The sequence below is a fragment of the Copidosoma floridanum genome, unplaced genomic scaffold (genome assembly GCF_036245765.1).
Source record: "Copidosoma floridanum isolate Cflo_tuat_1 unplaced genomic scaffold, Cflo_Japanese_pri ptg000025l, whole genome shotgun sequence".
Classification (NCBI taxonomy): Eukaryota; Metazoa; Arthropoda; class Insecta; order Hymenoptera; family Encyrtidae; genus Copidosoma; species Copidosoma floridanum.
In genome coordinates, this window is record NW_028321902.1 from 5,094,742 (window position 1) to 5,118,976 (window position 24,235).

Sequence of the window (24,235 nt, forward strand, 5' to 3'; positions counted from 1 at the left end):
TCGTAAATACTTCATTTAAAATAGATTTATTTACCACATTGACGTAAAAAATTAAACAGTAATATAAGGCCCTCTTTTCCTGAAACAGCATTCACTTTTTTTTCATGTAAAAATAAATCTCCGTCCACCATATGTAGACCTGTCACTGTAGTTGACGAATTTATTTACTGGTAAAAAAATACACACAAAACAAGTATAAGAAAGTTGACAGGTGCTGGAGCTGAGGCACACGCGCGAATTCGTCTGCTTGGATAGGGACGTACGCAGCTTTTTCGATACCCTATCAATAGTAACTTTTTTCAATTACGGAATTTTTTCGCATTTTTTTGCTCATAAATCATGAATAAGACATGGAACAAACCACTAACTGTCTTTTTATTGGTTTATATTCAGTAAATTTATAATTTATAGAAAAGCCCCCCCGGTGCCCCTGCTTGATACGGCACCATCGTGATGAGCCACCTTAAGGATAGAGAGGGGACGTAGGGAGTCACGGAAAACATTGAAAAAATTTGAAAAAATTTTGAAGAAAACATGTACTTTATTGTTTTATGAACATATTAAACATTTTTAAAAAATTTAAGAATTTAATTATGTAAATAAAATAGAAGAATTTGCAAAAATGCCATACTGAGACAGTATTTTGGATTTTTTGAAAATTATAAAAAAAAAAAAAAAAGTATGAACACGCCGGGGGTCTGACTCCCAATTACCACTTATCTCAGCGAGCCACTACGTTTTTTTTTTTCGACATTAGTAGCAGCTCAAGCCAAGCTTTACACATGGGTAGGTCAGAGCCAGTGTGCACATAACTCTGACGACTGAAAAGCTAATTCGGCTATATATACTAACCAACTACTTTTTTCGCCACTTGCGGGAACGGCACCGGAGCCACGCGGTTGGAGACGCAATCACAATAGCAATGTTGTCTATCCGTTGTCGATAACTAAGTAATTAATAATAGTATTGTAGGTGACCGGTAACCGCTAATATAATGCTGTAGTATACCTATATGTGGTAAAAAAGGCATAATGATACGATGAAAAAACGACATGTCAAAAGACAATGTAAAAATGTTAAATGAATAAAGAAAGTGTACATACCCATAGTAGTCAGTACACTATAATATAAAAAAAAAAAAAACATATATACAAACTCACCTACGAGGCCAAACATCAACGGTCAATCAAATCGCGTTTTAAAACAGCGACGCATCACTTTTTTTAAGGGGGGTTTGGGAGTGTGTCTTTCATATGACCATAGTCTTAACTAATCACACTGCAGCGAATTAAAAAAACCGCACCTTGTGGCAATCAATCTATTGTTTGAGATAGGATATACTGACCATCACTGCCGCATAGTATTTTGAGTCCCGTTTTAATTGACTAAACGGAGATTGTAGTTTTCGTATTTTCTTGAAACGGCATATGCTATCTCTTGTGTTTTAGTACTATTGTTGTTGAAGAAGAAAAAAAAAAAAAAACTCAAATGTATGATTTGCGTAACGCTAAGTTGATAAATTGAACAAAAAAAAAAAAAAAATCAATTTCGTCTGCGACTGATCAAGAAAAATATTTTCCACACTCTCCTTTTTTTTAAAATTCTTTTTAAATCTCCAAGTTATATATTATAAGTAACCCCGTACTATAAATATCAATCAATTATATTGCATATTGTATTAAAAATTTCCCTTGTTAACGTGGGCAAGCGGAAAAAAATAAAAATTGACAAGTATATAAGTACAGGCATACAGTCGAGGAGACGTGCGACAACGTCGTACTCTTTTGTTTTTTCGATCCGCGGACGCTGGGAAAAAAAAAAAAAAAAAAAAACATGTCCTAGCCTATATGCACTTTGAAAGACAAAAAAGTAAAAAAATCATTTCACACCGCGCTCTGTTCGGTACACCGACACCCCCGACGACAATGCGGCCTGGGAAGAAAGTGCTCTTCTCCAAAGTATCAACGTCACGCGGCTGATCGCGATGTGCGCCCCGTTTCAGACCAGTTAGTTCAACCTTTTTATCATAAATATTTTGTTAAAAAAAATAAATAAATAAATAAATAAAAAGTTTGCAACATATACACGCGACTCGTAGAGTACAAGGTCCTGGAAAAGATCGGCGAGGGATCTTTCTCGGAAGTGCTGAAATGTCAGGACCGACAGACCGGCGTACTGTACGCCGCCAAGCGTCTCAAGAAGACGTACCAAAAGTGAGAAAGCGCGCATAGTTGAAATGATGGCACGTAAAGTAAAAAAAAAAAAATAAAATAATCGTCCAATCCGCAGAGTAGAAGAGATTTTGGAGAGCCCCGAAGTGATGGCGATGCGAAAAATCAGCCGCCACCCTAACGTACTCCACATGGTTGAGTCACACTAGTAAGTGATCGACAAAGCTTTTCTTTTATAATACTCGTCGATCACTACACGCGCATTTATGTATTATATTTAGCGATACGGACGGACGCGTGACTCTTATTTTCGAGCTGATGGACATGAGTTTGTACGACCTGATGAGAAATCGGATGGGGTAAACGAAGCAAAAAAAAAAAAAAAAAAACAAACAAAAAAAAAAACGATGGATCGGAAATTAAAACTCAATGAAATTTATTTGTTCCGAGAGGCGTCCAATCACGGAGATGCGCGTGAGGAGCTACGTTTACCAGCTGCTCAAGGGGCTGGAGCACTTGCACAAGCACGGGCTCTTCCACCGGGACATCAAACCGGAAAACGTATTGCTGAAGGTTCAGTGAGCAAACGTATATGATAAATACATGATGGTGAAAACGAAAGTAAAAAAAAAAAAAAAATGTACATGCAGGGTAGATCGGTGAAAATCGGGGATCTCGGCTCGGTGCGCGACGTGTACAGCCGGCCTCCGTACACCGAGTACATATCGACGCGCTGGTACCGATCTCCCGAGTGTCTCCTCACGGGTGGCTACTACGGCTCCAAAATGGACGTGTGGGCCGCCGGCTGCGTTTTTTACGAGCTCCTTACGTACGTATCGCGTGGCTCTCCCTCCGACAATCGCTCACTTGGTCATCCAAATCCAGACTGGAGCCGCTGTTCCCCGGTGAGAACGAGGTCGACCAGATAACCAAAATACACGGGATCCTGGGGACACCGCACGCCCGGCTGATCGCCAAAATCCGACGGCTGTAACTATCATATGTTTTTTTTCTTCTTCGCGGATACGCGTATACGGGTAGACTCGATCCAAGGCGTTTCATTCGATCGTGGCGCTTTCGCGTCAGAGAAGCAGTAGGACGCGCAGTGCCGATTTTTACTTTCCCGCGAAGGAGGGCCGTGGCTTGTCTCGTCTGCTGCCCGGGATGTCGAGCGCCGGTCTCGAGGTGCTCGAGCGCATGCTCGTCTACGATCCGGAGAACCGTTCGCCCGCCAAGAGACTCTTGGATCACCGATACTTTGCCGATCTCAGGTGAGCATCGGTATAATTCATGGCTTTTTTTTTTTTTTTTTTTTTTCAACATCCGTACTTTAGAGAAAGAGAGACCGCGAGGCAAACGAGAAGCTCCGTGTTGCCAAACAACCGCTACAGCGATCCCCGGCAGATGGTCCTCGCGTACTTTGCGTCCGATCGGCAGCGGCGACTGAGGGTTCGTGACTTTAGATCTGGTTACTTGGAAAATGATGGAGGGGGGGAAAAAAAGTAATCTTTCCTGTTTCAGCCGTTGAACACGTGCCAGTCGCAGATACGTTACAGACAGGTGCCGAACGGTTTGCCGATCGTGCCAAGTTGCGCGTCCGTCGACGCCAAGTGCTACGATGATTTTAGAAACGGCAAATGCGTCCGAAAACGCCAGAGTCTTCAGAACAACGTGCGCGTACGTACATAACGTATACATATACGCGTGATTTACAAAATTATATATTTTCTCGTGTGATAGATGAAAAAAAATAACGAAAAATGCGATCGTAGAAAAAGTGGTACGACCAGGGTGCCGGGGAGTACACGAACGTGAGATACGCAGAGAAGAAGGTGAACGTGAAGCCCTACGCGGTGCAGGAGCGCCGGAGTTTTCACTCGAAGGATGGTAAAACCGATCGGGAGGAAAAATCGGTTTCCACCTGGTGAGACCCGATCGAAAATGTAGTGGTGGTCGTGTGGTTTATCGAAGGTGTGATTGCAGGTCGAGCAAGTTGCCGCTCATCGGTGCGAGTAAATCCAACAAGAGCGTCATCTACTCGTGGAACGCAGTGGGGTACAATACGGGAGACAGCACTGCCAAAGTCAACTTGGCGCCGAGACCCACTGCCAGGGGTGAGAATTTTTTTTTGTTTTACGTGTGATTTTATACTAATGGTTTTATTTTTATTGTCTCTTGGTGTCTTTTAGTGCCGACGAGGAAGAGCAGCACGATCAAATCACCGGCGAAGAAAGTAGCTCGTCGCGAGACTGCAGGTAACGAATTGCGCTCGACGTCCTTCGACGCGGGAAAGCTCCTACCGAGGAAATGACTTTTTTTTACGGAAGATCTTTTTTTTTTTTATACGTGCTGTCTTGTTTATTTTTTATACAAAAATATATTTTGTACGTGATAGTGAAAGTAATAAACGTGCGTATGAAAAAGAAAACAACATGTAATACCACACAATAGAGCATTTTTAAAAAAATATACTAAATATACTTTAACGAACAGTAAGATCGGTGGTACAAAATGGAACAACACAAAACAAGTTTTTTAACAAAAATAATTTTTATTGCAACAATATTGGTATCTTGAAGAAAACACGCAATTATTCACGTTATGTTCGGAAAACGAATGTTTTAGGAATCAACTATACTGGATTTCGAAGGTTACTTTTTTCATCCTTTTTCTTTTTTTCGAAACGTGGGCATATTTATTTACATAACTGTAAACGTACATTTTTTTTAAAAATTGTATACAAAAATAGGTTAAAAGTAGAAAAGAGGTGCTTTCAAGTATACGCCACTCGTTCGCTCGTAATATAAAAAAAAAAAAAAAAAAACAAAATCAACTGTAAGTGGTTGACCGAATCGTACTTCAAAGTAAAAATTATGAATCACCTGTCTAGGTTGAAGATTGCTTTCTTCAAAAATTCACTGATACAATGAAGTAAATAATACTACTGAGAATACTTGTACAGTAGCAAGAGTTGACAATAATACAAAAGGTATATACTATTTTTTTAAATCTGATAAACGCAAAACTCATCTTTAACGGAGTCTCTTATTGCTTTTTCAAAACGGCCCGCAACAATCCTGGATTCACTTCAGAAAAGTAAATATTTCTTTTATCGAGTTCCTTGGCCACAGCAGGTTTGATTTTGCTTTTACCACTGGTGCTACGAGCACCTCTGCCTGTGATGATAAGGATACGCTTGCGGGCACCACTGGCCATTTTCTCCAGCTGCGTATCGAGGTGAATATGGAGGGCCTCTATGGCTTCGGACACGCGCAAATAATGCAAATCCAATTTATCATCTGGATCGTTCAAGTACAGCTGAGCTACAAGGTAAGCAGATGCCGCCCTTTCGTTTTCTCTCTCCGCGTTTTTCATGTAAAGTTTGGCCACATCGGAGTAATAAGCCGCAACGTCGGGATTTTTTTTTCTATATGCTTCCTGGGCTTTGTGATAATTTTCATTCCTACGGTCAAGCTGCCGGCGCGCTTCCGCGCGAGCAAGGCGAGCGATTTGCATGGCTCTGCCGTAACTCATTTCCTCGTCGTCGTCGTCATCGTCGTTATCATATCCGTAGTTGCGATCATCCTCCGCGGAAGCTCCTGCCTGGCTCAGCAGATTTTGGATCGGTGTGCTACTCTCCTTGTGCAATTCGTCAATTAAATTTTTTCGTTTTTTAAGCACGTCGGCCATGGTGATGCACGATTTCTGCTGAGGAGAATTTTCTTTCAAAACGTTGAATGTTTCCTCAAAATCTCGTCCGTGAGCTTCATAAATGTCCAATACTATTTTCCGGTCAAAGTCCGGGTACATCTCGTACAAGGTGTCTTGTGTCACTTTTTGCTTAATCTCTGCTGGCAGCTGCTTTTTATGTCTACGGTTCTGCAAAAGAAAAGTTGTAATTTTATTAGTATGCACTTTTTAAACGAGAATGTTTTTTTTTTTTTTTTTTTTTTTTTTTTACATAAAGTAAATCCTTACATCGTTTTTATAAGTAGCAAGTGCCATCTCCATGTCCATAATTTCCTTTAAATTGGGCACTTCCGGTCTCCCTACTACATCATCAGGTTCATTAAGCAGTGATCTAGCATATTCGGCGTCTTTGGCGATCATTAAATCAAGCTGCTCCTGCATTCGCCAGAACTGCTGATTCATCGTCTCGATCCAGAAACCGTGTAGTTGTTGAGCCATTGATTTTGGTATTTGAATGACGGGAAATATGCCGTCGTTGTCAAAATCACCACCACCAAACATTTTTTCCAGCTGTTTGATGCAATCGGATCCAATGTTGAGCTCGACCACCTCTTCGTCGTCGTCAATAAACGCATCTTCTTCATTAATGTTGGTTTTCTTTTCTACTTGCTTCTCTGGTTCTATCTCTGGTTGAGTATCCGTGAATTTGATCTCTTTTTCAGCAATCATCGTCACTACATCCGTCCCAGTGGCAACTTCTTCATCAAACGTCATAAAGTCTGGAACAGGCTCATCAAACTCGCGATTCTTCCAGCGCTTGATTTTCAAGACATGCTCGGGGTAGCTCTCCTCGTTCATCTGGATTTTCATCTCAAGTTCCTGCTTGAGCATCAATTTATCATCCGAGAGCAAGCACTTGCTTTTCTTGTTTTTCTTTTTCTTTTTGCTTCGCGTGTGTTTCGGCGATCCCGTGTTATCGTACGAGGAGGACTCCGAGCTGCTCGACCGCTGCCGTGCTCGTGTCGAAACCGGCGAATCGTCAAAACGGCTATCAAGAACAGGCTCAACATACTTGTAACTTGTGATGTCTCCGGAGCAGAGATGGCTTATGTAATCCACGGCCCAATTGAAGTCTCGCGCGCATAATTTGTGATATACTTCCAACAGCAAGTCTTGAGGCAGATGGTGAAATCGTTCGAGGAACTCTTCGCTCCTGTCTTCTGGTTCAGTTTCATTTTCAAGATACAATGTGATGTCGGTACCAATGACACTCGTGCTGTTCGTCATTGAGCCCTTGTCCAACATAAGCTTTAGTGGTAGGTGCTGTGCTTGATCTGCGAACACGTGGAATTTGAAATAAACCAAGGTTTGGAAAATAACGGGAATGCTCAACTTACTGTTGATTGGCTGCACAGATGAATCGTTGATGCTCCGACTGACACCGTTGATGACCTTGTAGCCGTCGATTCCGCCAAGGTAGGCCACGTTGAAATCGTACGGATCCGTGTTAGTACTACAATCCGACATCTCTGGTATAGCCTCGGTTGTATTTTTCAGAGAAAAGTAGTTCGGATTCGCGCTGTCGACCGGGAAAGACGATTCAGTCCAATTGATTGGAAACGCGTTTTCTTCTTGGAGTAACGTATTTTGGGATGCGTCGTGAGAGGAAACTTTACCACCGAGTACCTTGTCTATAGGCTCTTTGGACACATTTTTTTCAAAGACATCCCAGGATTGCAAGTTCTGAAATTGTTTAACGAGCCAATTAGTCTAAAAAACGTTTGGAGGGAAAAAAAAAAAAATTTGCGAGCCATACCTTCGTTTGTTCACTTTTAGATTTCTCTTGTCCGTTAGCATCAGAATCCTGTTTTTCAATGTCCTCTTCTAAAACCAGGGTCCTGCGTTCTTCCACAGAATCCAGCTGCTCGATCAGTAGAAAATTCGAACTGACATCCCGGAGTTGGGCTTCGATGGTTAAACTGCTTGCCTCGCTACCGATGACGTTAGATTCAAAGGATTCTTTTTGTGGTACATCTTCTTCGCTTTTACTTGCCGGAGTGGACTGATCAAAAGCCTTGGCGTTATCTTCATCAGTACTCTGCTGTATGGACTTATCCGGCTGTTGATCTATGACGATGATGGAATCAGCAGTCTGTAAATAAAATGTTTTATAAAATAATTTAATTAATAATTTAAAACAAATTGTCTTTAAGTCAGCTCACCTCGTAAGAACTACTCTCCAAGTCCGACAAATCGTTCTTTATGACTAATAAGTTTTCAACGCTTTCAATATCTACGGTTTCGGCATTTTTCTTGAATTCTGGATCCGGACTGAGCTCAGTGTCACTTGAATCTAATGAAACTACGTCAACATCGGAAATTCTCTCGAAACTGCTGCCTTTGCTGTTGTTACTGCTACCATTATCACTCTGTGTCGGCGATACTTCCGGCTCATTTGTGCATGTGGCTCCTTTTGTTGCTTCCACTGTTTTAGAAGTTGTTTCGGGCTTATCTTTCGTAGTTGATCTCTCAGAATAGCCAGACATGCCATCATTTACAAAACCTGTTGGACCGGTGTTTGTTACCTGCTCAGCTGAATCCTGGGAATAAATAAATAAATAATGCATTTTCAAATGCTTCATCGTTCTTAAACAAAATATCGTAGTTGGGAAAAATATGGATAAACAAAATCAAACCTTCATAGTCCAACAGCTACTTAATTTTACACCGTCGATAAGAACTGTAAATTCCTTGCACTTGGATAATATGGCAACTGTGTTTGCATCATCATACTGATCATTGTCTCGCAGACCCTCTGCATTTTTACCCACAGTTGCTTCCTCGATTTCGGTTTGATCGTCAGCTAAGACATTCGTCTTGTTGTTTGAATCCGTAATCAAATCTAAAGGCTCTTTATTTTCATCAGCTACGGGCAGCGCGAGAGGATGGATTCTCTCACAGCCAATGGGACCTAATTTTTCTGCATTTGTCGAGTTGTTTTCCCTAAACGAACAGCCTGCAGTGAATGAGCTACTACCTGCACTTTTTATTTGCATTTCGGAATATTCTCGTGCTATGGTCTCCAAAGCATCACCAACATATGGATTCTATTGTGGAAAAAAAAGAAATCGTCCTGTCAATTATGTATAAAAAAAAAAAAAAAATGGCACTAAAAATCGTTCTTATTATTAGCTTGAATTCAAGTTTATTTATAAAAAAAATATAAATATCATAACATACAAGTTATAAAAAAACACACACACAGAAATATGTTTAAAACAGGTACAAGTCGATTTATGTGAGACAAAAAAAACAAAAATACGATACTCAGTCGGAACGAATATACGTGATGAAAATAGAAAAAATAAAAATGAAAATACAGAACTGTTTGAACGAAATGTGCTCAAAAGTCCATAATTCCAGACTTGAATTTACCTCTGCTCGTCGTGCTTTGATAGCACCTGCGGTAGCCTTGGGCTCATCATCAACGGTAGTCTTGGGCTGTGCAGAAATATAATTGGACGCTTGGCTTCTTTTCTGAATGGTAGGCGTGGTGACGCAACTCTGGGCCTGGGTGTCTGGTAAACGCGGCCAGTGACGCAACTGCGGTGGTTCGTTGCGCGGCTTGTATTCGAGATTGGAAATCCTGAGCAAGCGATCCCCGCTTATGTTCCACTCGTAGCGGTCCAGCATCACCTGGATCTTGCCTCTGGGTACATTGTGGGTGTTCTTCTTTTCTAGCTCGTGAACCTTCCTCGCCCACGGGGTCTGCGGCTCCAGGATTTCTACGATATAGCCGTACTCCACCCCTGCCGCAGCGTATGGTTCCATCTCCCACACCTCGGTGTTGGTGTTGTCGATTAAAACGGGGCTTCGGCCTTCTTCCATCGCTTGACAGGCATTTCTTTTACAGTACTGATGAGCCTCCCTCAACTGCTTTGGGTCGTACTTGTAAACACCGGAACGCAGAAAGTAGTCGTCAGCGCTGAATACGTGGCTGTTGTAGGTGGTACCGGGCGTTTGATCTATAATGCTACGAGCTAGGTAGGACTTGCCACTACCAGGCACACCGCGCAATAAAATCAGAACCTTATAGCCCTTGTCGATTTCTTTTTTTATGCGATTTAAGGCCCACGAATTGTCCGATTGTCGTTGTGGGGATGAAGGTGGCGAAGAAATTCCGGCGTTGTCCATCATCCGTGTTAGGGTACTCTTGGGAGGGCTTTGAGCAGGTGGAGTCGGACTGATAACCAAACCAAAATATTTAGACTGCTCGGGTGTATTAACTTCGGACTCGTCGGAGCTCTCGCAGTCACCTTCGACCACGACGTCCGCGTCGTCGTCGTCGTATTGATGCACCACACCCTTGGGGCGGTACTGCACCTTCAAACCACAGAGAGACGTGGTGCCGATTTTTTTGGTTCCTTCTGATACGTCTACATTCTCCGTGGCTATTCTATCTTGTTCAAACTTTGCAAATTTGTCGCGCTGTCTGTGTAGTTCATCTTTGTCGTCGGAGGATAAAAAATAAAGACTCGGGTCATGATTGATGTGAGTATCGTGATCCAAGTTTGTCTCTTCTTTTTGCTCCCACGGTAATGTTTCATCCCTCCACGGATCGTAATCTGGCTGTGGCTGTTCTAGCCCAGTCTCGGTCATTTTCAATAAAGCAGATGTCGATGCGTCCACTGTAGTGGTAATGTAAATTATGTTTTTCAACAGTAATGAAAGAAAAAGTTGCAAAAAAATGTGATTTTATAAATACTTACAATCATATTGGCAGCTTTTTGCGACTGACATAAGGATTTCGTAGTCGAATGTCGATCCAAACAGGTCCTTGAGTTGATTGTAGCACTTAGCACCATGTTTTTTATATTTCTTCTTTTCACTAGTACTTCTCTGGGGCAGAGAGCGTGAGTCATTGGCAGCCATATCTAAAAAAAACACCGAGATAAGGCAATATTCTCTGGTACAGGATACAATTACAAACATATAATACAAATTGAAGCCGTTTGTATAAGATTAAAATATATGAATACAGCAGGAGTTATAAAAGCTATTAATAAATAAGAATTAAGTTAATGATCAGTTATATTTTTGGCAAGTTGAAAAATTGTAGTATAGATTGTCTTTATTATTCATGAAATAGTCGACGTGGTATAGTAGTTAAATTCACGAAATGATATTAATAGGGAAATTGATAAGCCAAGCAATAATTATGCAATACCCAGTAAAAGAGTTAATTAAAATTAGATAATAACTATACCTTCTGATTTTCATTTTTTTTAAAACTGTAAGTATTTTTGAACATAAAAAATTTATTTTTCGTTGAAACCTACCAAGTATCAGCGTTCCTGTATTATAGTTAACAATCACTCAACAAAAAATAACCCAGTAATACAAGACAGACGGTAGCATTTGTACTTCTTTTGTTTAAAAAAAAAAAAAAAAAAAAGTAGACGACAACAATGACAATGAACTTTTACCTTGGCAGTGTGTCGACGCTTCCACGTAAACACTTGACGTGAGGAAAAAAAAAAGAAACCACCACACAGATGACGCGCACCTGAGGTGCTGGTAAACGTGCCACCAACAACAATGCCAGATTACTTATTCTCTCTTTCTAGTTATATGCTTTCTTGGACCTGCACTATGTTGCAAAATTTTCTTTCAATGCAAATATAGCTCCTAAAATTCGTTACATCAGTGGCCAATGCAGTAATCGACAAAAGACTGAATGCGAATTCCGAGGTGATGGATGGCCGGATAAGTTCATGATAAACTATCAATCATCCCCCTAGAAGGTATTAAACGACTAAGTATGTAAGCCTAATTAGAAAAATGCAGTAATTGTAAATTCATCAACGTAAATAAGTTCTATATTCTATATAAGTTTTATATTCTATATAAGGTTTACTTCACTTTTCTTACCCTGTGGTTATGCTCAAGCTGAACACTGAACTGCATTTTTCATTTTATTTTATGAGGGAAGAGGGATTGAGAGAGAGAGAGAGAGAGAGAGAGGGAATCATTCCACCATTAGCAAAGCAAAGTGCTGCTACTCCCCTTCGATGCCGATAACAACGGCAATGGCCTGAATGGCCAATGGTACCTCTGTGCTCTGTGCGCCATTGCCCATGTAAGAAAGTGCGCTAAATTTTAAAAATTTTTTGAAACAATTGGTTCTAATTACATTTCCAATCGTAAATAAATAATTTCCTTTCGGATTTGTCACGAAAGAAATGTTTTTATATGGAGTCCCTGCTATAAAAGTCGGATTCAAGTCGTTTTATGTCGATTCATTTTGGATTCCGACTAGCCAATGTTCGATTTTTTTATTGGTTTTAGAAGAAAAACCATATGAAAACGCATTGTTTTTTTCTGAGTTTTAGTTAAAAAATCGACCAAGACCAGAACGAAATACACCTAAATTAACCGAGAACCAAATCTATTGATTCATACATATAGGTACCTTATTCCTACAGCTGATCAAGTTATAAATACATACATTCTTATTTATGCGGGGGTGTGGTGATCTCTTTATCCGTAGTCCTGTTGAATACGTTTTTTTTCCTCAACATCAAAAGTACGAAGTAAGGCATTTTATTTTTTTTCATCGTAATCTCATTTAAGAATGAAATAGTCTTATTTTATTTTTATAAACACGCAAGCGCGAGGCGCAGACATATTTCTATACGTCATCATCATCATCATTTACTTTCGTTTTTAGAGTATAGAGATTTGGTCACCGTTCGAAATAACGTAATATCTTATCGGTGGCCGTGCTGTCACGGCTGTTTGAGCTGATCAGATCACTTCTTGAGAGAGAGGAATATACACGACTTACAACAGATAGTTACAAATTTACAGCAGTTAATAATTGACAAGATGGACAAGCACAAGCAGTTGGGTGGTAGTTTGGAGCTTCCACCCTTGAGAAGTCTCGACGACTTTATTCTGGAGTCGGCGCGCTTTCAGATTCCAAATATCAAAGATCTCGACAAATGGGGCAACAGAGTGGTCAACAATTTACTCTACTACCAGACCAACTACTTCTTCACATCTGTTGTCATTTTTATTTGCGTTGGGTGAGTCGGGATGTTTACCTTTTAATTTAGCCCTTCTAACGTTATTTGTTCCATTCCTTCTGACTTGCGTTTGATACTACGTCTGACAATGATGTATTTCCTCTGAACAGGTTGATACACCCTGCTAAAATGATCATTGGAATGCTAGCAACAATGGTTGTGTTATCAGTCTTTGCCTACATATCAATGGAAGGAAGGGCAGTGCACGCTTTAAAAAAGAAATACCCTGGCATCGGTATTGTTTTTATGCTGCTAGCAGGCTGCTTTTTGACCTACACTCTTGGCTCCCTGTTGGTCTTTTTCTTTGGTATTCTGTTGCCATTTTCAGGTACTTGTGATTTAAATTGCTCCAATCGTTATTCATAAGAAGAAAATAATTTTCTCTAAAAGTAGTATTATTTTCAGTGATATTTGCCCACGCCTCTTTGAGATTGAGAAATATTAAGAACAAACTAGTCAACAAGATTGAGGGGATTGGTTTGAAGCATACACCTATGGGTGTCTTTTTGGAGCAACTTGGTATGGAGCCTAATCTCTTTGATTAAAAAAAAAAAAAGAAAAAGGAAACCTTAATTTTTCTCTTAACTGCACATGGTCAATCATAAAAATAAAAATTGACAATATATACATTTTTATACATTGAAAAGCCATAAAAAAGCTATACATTATTTTTTTGCATCAATAATAAAGTTTTAGTTGCATAGTATTTTTCTATATTAATAAAAGTTGGATTTCAATCTGTTCTATACATACTTCTTTGACAAATTTGAAGTTTACTGTGAATTTTATTATTGAAATATTTCAACAGATTCTTAGAGTATTAATAAACACACAGTAGCAGAGTAGATATTTATATCAATGAAATTTTCAGGGATCTATTTAGTCATGATTAAATACATCAATCTTGTTTTCCTATGATCGTTAGTGATGTACTTATATTATACATTTATACTAATCGAATGTTTATTTCATGTTATTAATTGATTAAATTTATTTTTATAAAAAAAATTTAGATGTTCGTAATATAGTGCACAAAAATATATTTATATAATTTATATTACTACAGTCACGACAGCAATAAAGTATTAACAAGAGTTGCTATAATGCAAATACATAATACTCATGCTAAAAATATGTAATTTTTTATCATAACTAGGCTGTGGCACTAAAAACTCTTTATATGTGCACATCTAGCTTGTAATTTTTATTAAAGTACCCTATAGATATTATATCTCTCTCTTTCTGTGCAAATAAAAGTGTCCTTTTTGCTAAAATAGCGCTAGTGACGTAACAAACAATTTATTGGTGATGGAAAATTAAAAATATAAATGAAATTCTTTAATTGTTAATAAAATAAATCGATTAATATAGCGTTTAATCTCTATAAGCGGTTAACCCTTTTTTTTTTTGTCTAATTTTACTTTTTTCCTGTTTTGGCTTCTATGGGCTGATGTTTAGAAGATATAACTGGTATGACCATGTCTGTTCGAACTGCTGTCACGCAAAAATTTCACTAACTTGGAAAGAGAGTGTACCTTACCAACGGGGAATACTATACTCGCAACGCTGCCACGCAAATCCTTCGGGTTACCAAAAAATCGGGTTTGTGTCGAAAAAAAATCAGAGACTTGACATCATTTTTCTAACATGTTTTCAATCATTTCATTACTTACCAAAATTTTTTTAATGAATTAAGTGCGAAGCAAGCAGTCAAAAATGTCGTATAATATAAATTTTATACTCATTAACTCATGATTTATAAAAATACGTGTAAGTACTTTAATTGCAATCAAGACAAACTTTTGACTGCATGCATTGTTTTACATGATTTTTTATACATCGAGACGTAAATGTCAAGAGGATCTGACATGAAAATTATTTTTTTACATATTAAACCATCAAGATACGTAATATGAGCAAATTTTATGTTTTTCCTGTATTCTCGTAAGTAATCCTAGCATAATGATTTCCTACCTTTTATTTACGAGCCTAAATCATTTTAATATTTATCAATTTCCCACATCTGCATCACAAATTATAAAATAATTAACAAAATAATGATTTTCAAAATTAAATTGATTTATCTGAAATTGTATGTATACATATACCTATATAAAAATTATGGGCGATTTTTACAATTGATGTAATTTCATGTTAATGGACAAAAAAATACAGTTCTAGTCACAGAGTAGCAGTATTTGAAAACAATTAAATTGTAAATGCAATAGTGTATTTTATATACAATTGCGGTGATATTTTGTCAATATATTTACAAAAAATCGAGTACACTATGACAATTAGCTTGGTTTTACTTAAACAAACGTGAATAAAAATTTAATTCCAGGATCAAATTCTCCTTTACTAGCACGTTTGTTGAGATTCACTGAGTTTAGAATAAGGTAAATTAAAATAAAACTCACTTAGTTTATGCCGCACCAATGTAAGTTTAGAAAGTTTTTATATTGAAAAAAGTTGTAGAGCCGATTGCAGGTCGATAAATCGACTAGATTTTTGTTATGAATACCGTATTGGCAGGATAAAGGATTGTTTCGGATAATTGCAGAGTTCTTGTAAGTTCGCCAACGTTCGTTTTAGGAAAAGGTATTAGATAACTATATTCCGAAGATTGGTACCCCATGTTTTCCATTCTTTTGATAAAACCCTGAAAATACAATTTTTATAAATTTTTAATCGAAAAAAGTTGAGATTCTCTATACTAAAAATTTACCTCTACAGTATTTGTCGCTGCTACAGATATTGTTTCTTTGCTGCCATTTGGCAGTCTGAGACAAACTTTAATAGAAGGACCACTGTCATCCTCGACTAGCTCGATGTCGTTTTGTTCTTGTTGCTGCTTTTGCTCTTTGGAACCCATTTCTTCTATTCTAGATCTCTTACTAATAAAAGATGTACTATTTGCCGATGTACTAATGACACTAGTACTAGGTTTTGATTCTCTATAATCTGAATTACTACTTTCAGCACATTTCTCAGATTCCCGGGATCTTTTTGTATTTGAAGGAATATTCTGAAAATTTGTATCATTAATAAAAATAATCCTTTAACTGTAGCGCAATAATAATAAAAGTATGTAAATTATATAGTACCGAATTAGAAACAGTATCACTTTGAAGACTATCTATGAAAGTTGTGATAGGAGCGGAATCTATGTTTTCAGGGGAAGCATGTAAACTGAGCATGTCATTCAGCCCTGAAACTAAACTGTCGACCGTAATGTTGTTGTACGCCCTCATACATTCACCCGTTCTTGGGTCAATAATTGCCAAGTAAGGGTATGTGTTTACTGTGTAAAAATCAATGTAACGTTTTCCATCAGCAGAATGTGAGAGAACCTGAAAGAATTTCAATTAATGTCGTAAAAAATCATCCACTCAGTAAATAAATGATAAGCAATACACTGAAATTGGATGCCTTACTTGCCACAAAACGAAATGATCATTGATGATGTCTCTTATTTGTGGGTTTGGCCAGACATCTCGATTTAAAATTTGACAAGCAAATTCTTGTTGATCTTGGACATTGACTATTAGCCACCTATTAATACTTTTAGCGTGTTCTCTGGCTTCCGCGAATGTGCCCCGGAACAGTATATCACATGGTGGTCTGAATAAATCTTCCAAGCACTTCATTTTACTACGGGAAGATCTTCTAGTACCAGATACTCTCTGTGTCAATTCTTCTTCTTGCCTCCCTGAAACGAAGTAAATAACAAGTTGAATTAGGTTGATGATTGGTCAAACTTTAAATGAATTGGAAAGGATCTTACTTGTTTCAACGGCAAAATCCCGGAATCTGTCAAATATGCTGTTAGGAGCCCTAGGAAAAGAACACGTGACGTCGGGAGGTACAAGCACCTCCTGAGTCGGGAGAATAGGCGCACGAATATCCGGCTCGTTTTCATTGTTTAATCTTGGCTCTACAGTTGGAGCAGCAGTTTCACTGCTGCTGCCACTTCCACCCGCTTCGAATAACAAACTTATAGCCGTCTCCAAATTTCCATCTGCAAGTGCCAAGTATTGAGCAGCTGTTGCTTCTCCTTCACCTAAAAATTGATTTCAAAAAGTGTTTTATTTACATATACATAACATCATTACCATTGTCACTGTGAAGACAATGTCGCGGTTCAAAAATCAACTGCCATGTGTGCACCTTCTGGAGTTGTATAAATCAATAGAATACTACAGTTTCTTTTAAAAATATATCAACAAATTATGAAATAAAGGCAATTTCAAAGATACTCAAACTACCAACGTAACCTGTGAACACTACCAAAAATTCTCATACTTAATGTTATCAGTCATGTCACCTGTGACTTCGATGAATTTTTCCACAAGATCCCGGTCCATAGTCGCAACTCGACGACAACGATCTTTAGGTCACTTTTGCCAGGATGTGCTGTTTTTTCTTATCAGGCCTTGATAAATTATTCTTTATTTTATACACGATCTGCTATTGTAAACCAGTCGTATCTATTCTATGCACTATACTATTGTAAAAAGGCTGCTGGGCTGTGTGGGGGCCTGATGTGCTCCAAAAAGGAAAAAAAGCGAGCGTGAATGGTGAATCAGCGCCATCTAGCGTTGCAGATTATACACGAACTATTTTCTAGGGGAATCATCTTGAAAAAAAAACTCTAGATTTTAGGGTTTTCTGCTAGAAGTAAATCACTGCAGCATAACGGTTCACGGTTGGCTAACTCGCTCAAACTGCAGGTCTCACTCTTATCTCATGTCGACCGTCGGTACAACAGGGTTTGCAACGCTAGATGGTGCTGATACATCACCCATTAAACCATACCACGCGCGAAAGTTTCAATTATTTTCTTTTTACACAGATCAATGTAGGTAATGGAATGTACGTAAAATAAGTATATGTAAGCATGTCTCCAGCTGCACCCTGGAAAATGTATATTCAATACGACGCCAATAGAAATAAATTAAATAAAAATCATACCATACACACGATGACAAATGACAATTAACAACATAGCAACTGGCAAATATTAAAAAAAAAACCCACACACCCGCGTTTACCAGAATCTCAACTGGGTTGTTGTAGTTTTTCCCTCTGCAAGCGTTTTCCGCGATGCCTATCTCGATCATGAAAACAAAAGCAAAACAACTAAACAAGACACAAAATGTTTCGATGTTTCGTATGGATAAAATCATTCAAAATTTGAGGAATTGATAAAAATGTATTATTAATTTTTGTTTATGCCCATGTAAGTGTATGGAGTGACATTTTTCACTGACCAGAGGCTCTCCGTATTCTCCGACTGACATTAACATATAAAATAAATACCTTTTTTTGTAAACTATAGGTGTAAAAAAAAACAAGCAATTCTTTTCACGCGCGAATCTCAATTTTTAAATCTACCGCTGAAAATGAAGGTTAGCTTTCTCCGCGCGCGGGTGCATGTGCACACACACACATATACCGCAGAGAGAGCAGAAGTGTTTGTTGTTGTTGTCCACTTGTCATTGTCGAGTTCCAATCTTTAAAGAATTGCATTTTAGTTGTTTATTTCTAAACATGTTAAGTAAGTACTTACGATTTTAGATACTTGAATCGTTGATTGATGTTAACTGTTGTGTACGAATTATTTACTCTTTTTTCAGGTTATGTGTACAGAAAAATGACAAATTTATGCAAGTTTAAAAAAAACTATTTCTAGCGTAAGAAAAAAAAAAGATTACTAAATAAACATGTCCATAAATAAAAGCACCTGTGACGTTCTGCTGTCTGTCGTTGACGACATTGAGTTGATAGCCAAAGAACTGATTGAAAATATAATTGCTCAAAAACATATGAAGCTCTCCACATCGGAGCATACAAATCTCATTGAACTTTTGATCAGAAAAGACAATGAATTGAAATCGATCCTAGTGAAAGCCGACGAACAGGCCAAGATCAACCTGAAAATGGAAGCTCTAAAGGCCGAAGTGGATCGTCAAGACCAAGAGATACAGCAGCTACAGAGGCAGCTCAAAGAGGCCGAACAAATCCTGGCCACGGCTATTTATCAAGCAAAACAAAAACTACAGTCCATTGCTAGAGCGAATAAACGACCCGTGCCCTCCGAAGAGTTGATCAAGTATGCCCACAGAATAAGTGCTTCCAATGCAATTTGCGCTCCTCTCACTTGGCAGCAAGGAGATCCTAGGCGACCTTATCCTACCGACATTGAGATGAGACTCGGTTGTCTCGGTCGCTTGAGTGATTTGCCTCTGAATGGTCAGATCGTTGGACCACATTCGAGTATCTCCTCCGACTTGCACAGAGCCGGCCATCCTACGGAACCGTTAACTGCAGCTTCCCAATTCGCCTGGCATCCGTCGGGTGAAATACACATGTCTGTCACTGGTCAAGGAACTGTTCCTATTAATACTCATAAACAAGAAACCGAAGACGTCGAGGTGATGTCCACCGACTCCTCCAGCAGCTCGTCAAGTGATTCCCAATAAATTAGCTTTAGGACTCTCACAGAGATCTCTTTTTATTTATATTTTACATGTCTACAATAAATTTATGATTTTTTTTTATTAACAACAAAACAAGGTTTTTGTTAAGTGAAAAAAAATTTATGACAAATCACATCATCCCCAGCTCTCTTGAACACTGCATAGTCTGAATATGCTATTTTAAATTTTACCCAACCCTAACTAAGTATATAAATCGTAGCGCGCAAACGCGCTCTTGAGAATATAATCGGAGTCAAGAGGGAGATCAGGGGCCATTTAGTCAGGCAGCGGCCAGCCTTTTTTTTTTTCGCGAGGAAGCCGCATATTTTTGTTTACACGCTATTAGCCGCACGCGACAAGAAAAATAGATATACAAGTACAGCGAGTGGAAAAATCGCATTGTATCTCTTGAGCCGGAATTGAAGGATCAAACGAGGAAAGATGTAAATTGCGTTGGAAAAAAAAAAAAAAAACACGAGAACAACTTTATTTGGAGACGTGACAGGTGGGAAAAGCGCAAAAATGACCGAGGGAACAAAGATCACGTTAATCCTGGAGGGCAATCGCTTTCAAGTTGACAAGAAGAGGATTATGGAGAAGAGCAAGTACTTTGAATCGCTGTTCTCTCATAATTTCAGTGATTCTAAGGATAATGAGCAGATTGTTAATTACAAAGTCGAACCCATGGTTTTGCAGGTTTGTCCTTTGTGTTTTCGTGACTGTCCGATTTAAAAAAAAAATTAGTTATGAAAATTAAAAAAAAGTCTTTTTATTTGTAAATTTTTATTTACCAAATTTGTTAATTTAATTGATTAGCCAATTTATTTATTTGTTGACCCACGTCAAATTAAAATATTAATTTTCATAGGATTTTTGTGATTGGATTGAAGAGGATTCACCTAGTTCTGATGAATCTCATCAAATAAAAATATCACTACAAAAATTCCTGTCAGACAATTTTGACTGTCTCAAGCAACTATTAGAGCTGAGTATTATTTATTCTGTGGATGAATTAAGCTTAGAGTTGAGTGACTTGATGGTATCTCATTGGCTGAAGCCAGAACTACTGCTTGACATTTGGAAGCTGTCAAAAGATCTGAGTCTGGATCTTTTACGAGATGCAACCTATGCTGCTTGCCTTGATAGATTTATGGATTTGCCGGAAGAGGAACTGCTGAGTATTTCCGGCAGCGATTTTTTAAAGCTAGTGTGCAATGTTAATGTTAAATCATCCACAGATTATTTGTCCTTTATTGCCAAAGAAAGACTGAAAAATCAGGACTTTAGTAGTGAGAATAGTGATCTGCAATTAAAATTAGGAATTTATAAGTTATTAGAGCTTTTGGATAGTCCCGAGAGAAAACCATCAACAATGTATTGCATTTTTGCTGAAGCTATGATTGAAAATACCGAAGAAAGCACATTAAAGCGCCAAGTTTATGGTGTTTTGAAGCATGTTCCCGTCGAATTTTGTGAACTCGTTGAAATTTGGCGGATGGACGAGTCGGGAAAAGATTTAGTTGGCATGAGCGTCATTGGTCAAGGTAATTTTTCTGTGCAATTATAAATCAATATTGACCTAAAAACTTTTTTTTATCTAATCTTGAAAATAAAATTTTTCTTCAGGCTTCAGTATATACAAAATTGGTGGCGAACTACGACTGGGCTCCTGTAAATTCAATATGAACATCTGGCGTTACTGTTTGATTTCCAAAAAATGGTATTACCTGGCAAGGTGCGTACAAATTTAGCTGCAATTTACAAATACCAACTTGATATCTCAAATAAAAGACATTTCTCCCAACAGATTAAGAAAAGCTCGGAGACACATGGCCGTGGCTCTAGTCGACGAAACGATGATTCTCTTTGGAGGCGTCGGTCGCTACCGACTCAAGCTCTCGTCCGTCGAGATGCTGAATTTGCACACAGGCTCGTGGACGACGGCACCAGACATCCCCGAAACGTTTACAGATGTACCACCGACTTGCGTGATAAACGGCATTGTCATTTTGTGCGTTTCCAGCATCTACATGTTCAATCCCACTACAGTGTCCTGGATCCAAGTCAAGCACGAATTCGACGCGAACGAGTTTTGCGGGGTCAAGTGTCTCACGGCTTACAAGAACATTCTGTTTATAGGTAAATTAAATCGTCTCGATGCCACTCGAGGAAACAGGTAGAAAAAAAAAGTATATTTATGTGAAACTTGACATTACAGGCAAAGAAGGTGGCAAGTTCATAGGGTACAACGTGACGTGGGAGACATCGCAGGGCGAGGATGGGAAAACAGTCGTTGTTGGAGCTCAGATCACTCTATCGGCAGGTAAGGTCTTCCAAACGATCTGCGAAAAGATTCTAATCGACGAGCACGGCCAGGCGATCGGGATGGCGCAATACTCGTTCGAGAACTACGTGATGATCGAGCACGGCCGCATAAACGAGGCAACCGGCCAATTGAATTCCGAACAGACTTGCTTGAAAAAGCCACACGCGGCCGTCACGCCGATCAGCTATCTCAATCTCATTCATCCCAACACGCTGTACAAGCAGATCCTCCTTGAATAAAAATTTCGTTGGCCACCTGGGTCATGGTAGACCTTTAGTTCCTCTGTATTTTTCATCATTAAGTCGACGAAATTGCAACATCGGGACTCTGATGAAAAATATTCTTCCAGACACTTACACATTTAGGGTTCTCTTAACAATCAATTTATTCGTTTCGTGTACATATACATACAATACGTACTTTCTCGTGATTTTTAACTTAGACGATTAGATTACACAATCAGCTGTTAAAATTTTCAATCGAACAAAGTGCAGTTTAGCCAAAATATTTCAATTCGCAGCGCGCAAACAAATGTAAACTTGGAGTGCCTTTGTAAAATGCCGATGTAGATTCGCGTGACATGTTATACGTATTGTCGCGCAAATACTTCCTCCAACTGCTTTATCGTCAGTATTCTTGTGTAGAATAATATATAACATACATGTTATTCCCTTAGGGTACGTGTATATTTATGTATGATTATGAGTGTACTAGAGACGTGGCTTGTTGTATGCCAACGACGACACAAGCTTCAGTGCAACAATCGACATACTTATCATTGTAAAAATTATTTTATATCGAAAAAAAAGAAAAAATAAATAAAAAGAGGTTGCGAACGAAGGACAAAAAAAACAGGACCAAGTCTCAAACCCGTCCCCGGCAGCGGACGCCATCAAAGCACCTGCAAACCCGCGCCAGTTCGGATCTGTTGCTCCTCGGGACGGCGAAGCAAAAATTGTCGCAACCCCCGTTGTCCTCTGCGCAGGGGTGACGGCTCAGGTCGTTTCTGTTGGCCTCCTCCGACTCGTGGATTTTCAAGCCAGCGGCCATGCGGCTGCCATAGGGCGAGAGGTCGACCTCCCCGAGATCCTCGCCGCTGGTCTTGTCGAACTTCCGGAGGCTCGTTCGATTTTGCACGTAGATGAACTTGTCGTGCACCAAGAAGCCGCTCAGGGTCGAGCCGAGGCTCTTTGCGCTACAGATTACTTTCACGTCTCTGCCGTCCAGGTTTGAGCTTCTGATGTCCGAGTTGTTTGAGTTGAGGGTGTACAGTCGGTCATCGGGGATGTCGACGCTCGCGAAGGTCGAGTTTTCCAAGCCCAGGAGGATCTGGAAGAAGAGTAGACGCGAGGATAAAAGTGTCTAAGAGAAAACAGGATTTATCAGAGGAATACACGAATTTACATGGGAGTACTTTTAACAATTCGTCTTTCGTGTCTCAACGTTTAATTATAAGTTTACGAGACATCGAAAAGAGGTGTCTACATTTTTTTTTTTTTTTTTAACATTACGTTTGTTAAAGGAGAAAAACATTTTGTTTAAATGCCTAACAATAAATTGTTTTCCCTACAAATGAATCACGCGATTTTTCGACACAAAAACTTTCGTCGAGTTTTGTATTGTAACTAATAAGTAATTAAATATTTTCAGCTAAAATCGTACATTGTATTGTGGACAAAAAATTTTGCTTAAAAAATAATCGCGCCCAAGTTCATTTACCGGTCTCTTTGTCGTAAGTGAGAGTACTTAATTCTTTGTTTTGTGTCTCTAAGTTCGTTTATAAGTTCACAAGACCTTTTTTTTTTTAACATTACGCCATGTCAAAAGAAAAAAAAATTTTTTTTGAAATCCTTAGTAATAGATTTTATTTTCTATTAATTAAAAAAAATATATATATATATTTTGACCGTAAATCGTGCATCACCTTCTTTTAAAAGAGAAAAAAAATGCTCACATGTTTGATAATGTTTCTATTCTCCAAAAATGCATCACGCGATTTTTTGACACAAAAGTTTTTGTCGAGTATCGCATTATCAGTTAAGAAATTGTTTTAGCTGAAATCGTGCATTGCAAGTTGGGGGGAAAAAAATTTTAAAGTAAATCGTGCTCAAGTCCCGGAGTAATAAGATACATTGTATTATTAACGTTTAATTTTTTTTTCTTCCAAATTACTAATCAATTGAAAAATATAACTTTAATCAGCAACAATAACGTACCGTGGCGTTTTTAGCGTCAGTCTGCATCCTCAGCATCTGGTAGCGTCGTTTCGTGTTGTCGAAAATCGTAACGAACACGTAGCCACGATCGGTGTACGGTAAAATCGTGTGAACGCCACCAAACTCCCACAGGATCGAGCTCGAGGTCTGTGCAAGGAGTTTGGCATCGGTGTCAGAGTCAGAGCGCACCGACATCACCTTCATTATGTAAAACGACACGTTGCTCCGCTGCTCGATCTCCGTGTAATAGAGATTTTTACTC

At 38.8% G+C, this 24,235-nt stretch overlaps 6 protein-coding genes across 6 annotated transcripts; 4 read left to right on the forward strand and 2 right to left on the reverse strand.

The window, feature by feature from the left end:
* Positions 1-1,984: 1,984 nt before the first annotated feature.
* Positions 1,985-4,099, forward strand: LOC106636118 (MAPK/MAK/MRK overlapping kinase-like). The gene is made up of 11 exons (XM_089595487.1): positions 1,985-2,006; positions 2,099-2,213; positions 2,290-2,379; positions 2,453-2,530; positions 2,624-2,744; positions 2,822-3,000; positions 3,057-3,158; positions 3,260-3,442; positions 3,506-3,620; positions 3,693-3,848; positions 3,944-4,099. Exons 1-11 carry the CDS (start codon positions 1,985-1,987, stop codon positions 4,097-4,099), a joined length of 1,317 nt encoding a protein of 438 aa, XP_089451613.1.
* A 630-nt stretch (positions 4,100-4,729) lies between these two features.
* Positions 4,730-11,902, reverse strand: LOC106636130 (uncharacterized). Its single transcript, XM_014348424.2, has 10 exons — positions 11,793-11,902; positions 11,348-11,658; positions 10,631-10,795; positions 9,297-10,549; positions 8,558-8,968; positions 8,084-8,461; positions 7,678-8,013; positions 7,259-7,604; positions 6,150-7,195; positions 4,730-6,050 (listed from the first exon to the last, which is right to left on the reverse strand). Exons 3-10 carry the CDS (start codon positions 10,791-10,793, stop codon positions 5,217-5,219), a joined length of 4,767 nt encoding a protein of 1,588 aa, XP_014203910.2. The 5' UTR covers positions 10,794-10,795; positions 11,348-11,658; positions 11,793-11,902; the 3' UTR covers positions 4,730-5,216.
* Positions 11,903-12,391: 489 nt separating this feature from the next.
* Jwa (PRA1 family protein Jwa) lies at positions 12,392-14,963 on the forward strand. Its single transcript, XM_014348435.2, has 5 exons — positions 12,392-12,454; positions 12,592-12,949; positions 13,060-13,277; positions 13,355-13,468; positions 14,408-14,963. The coding sequence occupies exons 2-5, from the start codon at positions 12,750-12,752 to the stop codon at positions 14,464-14,466; spliced, it is 591 nt and encodes a 196-aa protein (XP_014203921.1). The 5' UTR covers positions 12,392-12,454; positions 12,592-12,749; the 3' UTR covers positions 14,467-14,963.
* A 47-nt stretch (positions 14,964-15,010) lies between these two features.
* Positions 15,011-17,489, reverse strand: LOC106636141 (UBX domain-containing protein 7). Its single transcript, XM_014348437.2, has 6 exons — positions 17,277-17,489; positions 16,737-17,012; positions 16,387-16,661; positions 16,057-16,302; positions 15,678-15,977; positions 15,011-15,611 (listed from the first exon to the last, which is right to left on the reverse strand). The coding sequence occupies exons 1-6, from the start codon at positions 17,314-17,316 to the stop codon at positions 15,453-15,455; spliced, it is 1,296 nt and encodes a 431-aa protein (XP_014203923.1). The 5' UTR covers positions 17,317-17,489; the 3' UTR covers positions 15,011-15,452.
* Positions 17,490-18,412: 923 nt separating this feature from the next.
* MED4 (mediator complex subunit 4) lies at positions 18,413-19,443 on the forward strand. Its single transcript, XM_014348428.2, has 2 exons — positions 18,413-18,509; positions 18,589-19,443. The coding sequence occupies exon 2, from the start codon at positions 18,676-18,678 to the stop codon at positions 19,432-19,434; it is 759 nt and encodes a 252-aa protein (XP_014203914.1). The 5' UTR covers positions 18,413-18,509; positions 18,589-18,675; the 3' UTR covers positions 19,435-19,443.
* A 494-nt stretch (positions 19,444-19,937) lies between these two features.
* LOC106636133 (uncharacterized) lies at positions 19,938-22,595 on the forward strand. The gene is made up of 5 exons (XM_014348427.2): positions 19,938-20,127; positions 20,300-20,975; positions 21,058-21,166; positions 21,239-21,570; positions 21,650-22,595. The coding sequence occupies exons 1-5, from the start codon at positions 19,954-19,956 to the stop codon at positions 21,994-21,996; spliced, it is 1,638 nt and encodes a 545-aa protein (XP_014203913.2). The 5' UTR covers positions 19,938-19,953; the 3' UTR covers positions 21,997-22,595.
* Positions 22,596-24,235: the final 1,640 nt, after the last annotated feature.

Coding starts and splice junctions, on each gene's coding strand:
- LOC106636118 (XM_089595487.1), top strand. CDS start 1,985: ATGTGCGCCCCGTTTCAGACCA. Junction 3,159..3,259: donor CTGATCGCCAAAATCCGACG/GCTGTAACTATC, acceptor TTCGCGTCAGAG/AAGCAGTAGGACGCGCAGTG. Junction 3,849..3,943: donor GTCTTCAGAACAACGTGCGC/GTACGTACATAA, acceptor ATGCGATCGTAG/AAAAAGTGGTACGACCAGGG.
- LOC106636130 (XM_014348424.2), bottom strand. CDS start 10,793: ATGGCTGCCAATGACTCACGCTCTCTGCCCCAGAGAAGTACTAGTGAA. Junction 8,969..9,296: donor TCAAAGCACGACGAGCAGAG/GTAAATTCAAGT, acceptor TTTCCACAATAG/AATCCATATGTTGGTGATGC. Junction 7,605..7,677: donor CTAAAAGTGAACAAACGAAG/GTATGGCTCGCA, acceptor AAACAATTTCAG/AACTTGCAATCCTGGGATGT.
- Jwa (XM_014348435.2), top strand. CDS start 12,750: ATGGACAAGCACAAGCAGTTGGGTGGTAGTTTGGAGCTTCCACCCTTG. Junction 12,950..13,059: donor GTCATTTTTATTTGCGTTGG/GTGAGTCGGGAT, acceptor TCCTCTGAACAG/GTTGATACACCCTGCTAAAA. Junction 13,278..13,354: donor TATTCTGTTGCCATTTTCAG/GTACTTGTGATT, acceptor TATTATTTTCAG/TGATATTTGCCCACGCCTCT.
- LOC106636141 (XM_014348437.2), bottom strand. CDS start 17,316: ATGGACCGGGATCTTGTGGAAAAATTCATCGAAGTCACAG. Junction 17,013..17,276: donor AAAATTCATCGAAGTCACAG/GTGACATGACTG, acceptor ATCAATTTTTAG/GTGAAGGAGAAGCAACAGCT. Junction 15,612..15,677: donor CAGCGACAAATACTGTAGAG/GTAAATTTTTAG, acceptor TTGTATTTTCAG/GGTTTTATCAAAAGAATGGA.
- MED4 (XM_014348428.2), top strand. CDS start 18,676: ATGTCCATAAATAAAAGCACCTGTGACGTTCTGCTGTCTGTCGTTGAC.
- LOC106636133 (XM_014348427.2), top strand. CDS start 19,954: ATGACCGAGGGAACAAAGATCACGTTAATCCTGGAGGGCAATCGCTTT. Junction 20,976..21,057: donor CATGAGCGTCATTGGTCAAG/GTAATTTTTCTG, acceptor ATTTTTCTTCAG/GCTTCAGTATATACAAAATT. Junction 21,571..21,649: donor CAAGAACATTCTGTTTATAG/GTAAATTAAATC, acceptor TTGACATTACAG/GCAAAGAAGGTGGCAAGTTC.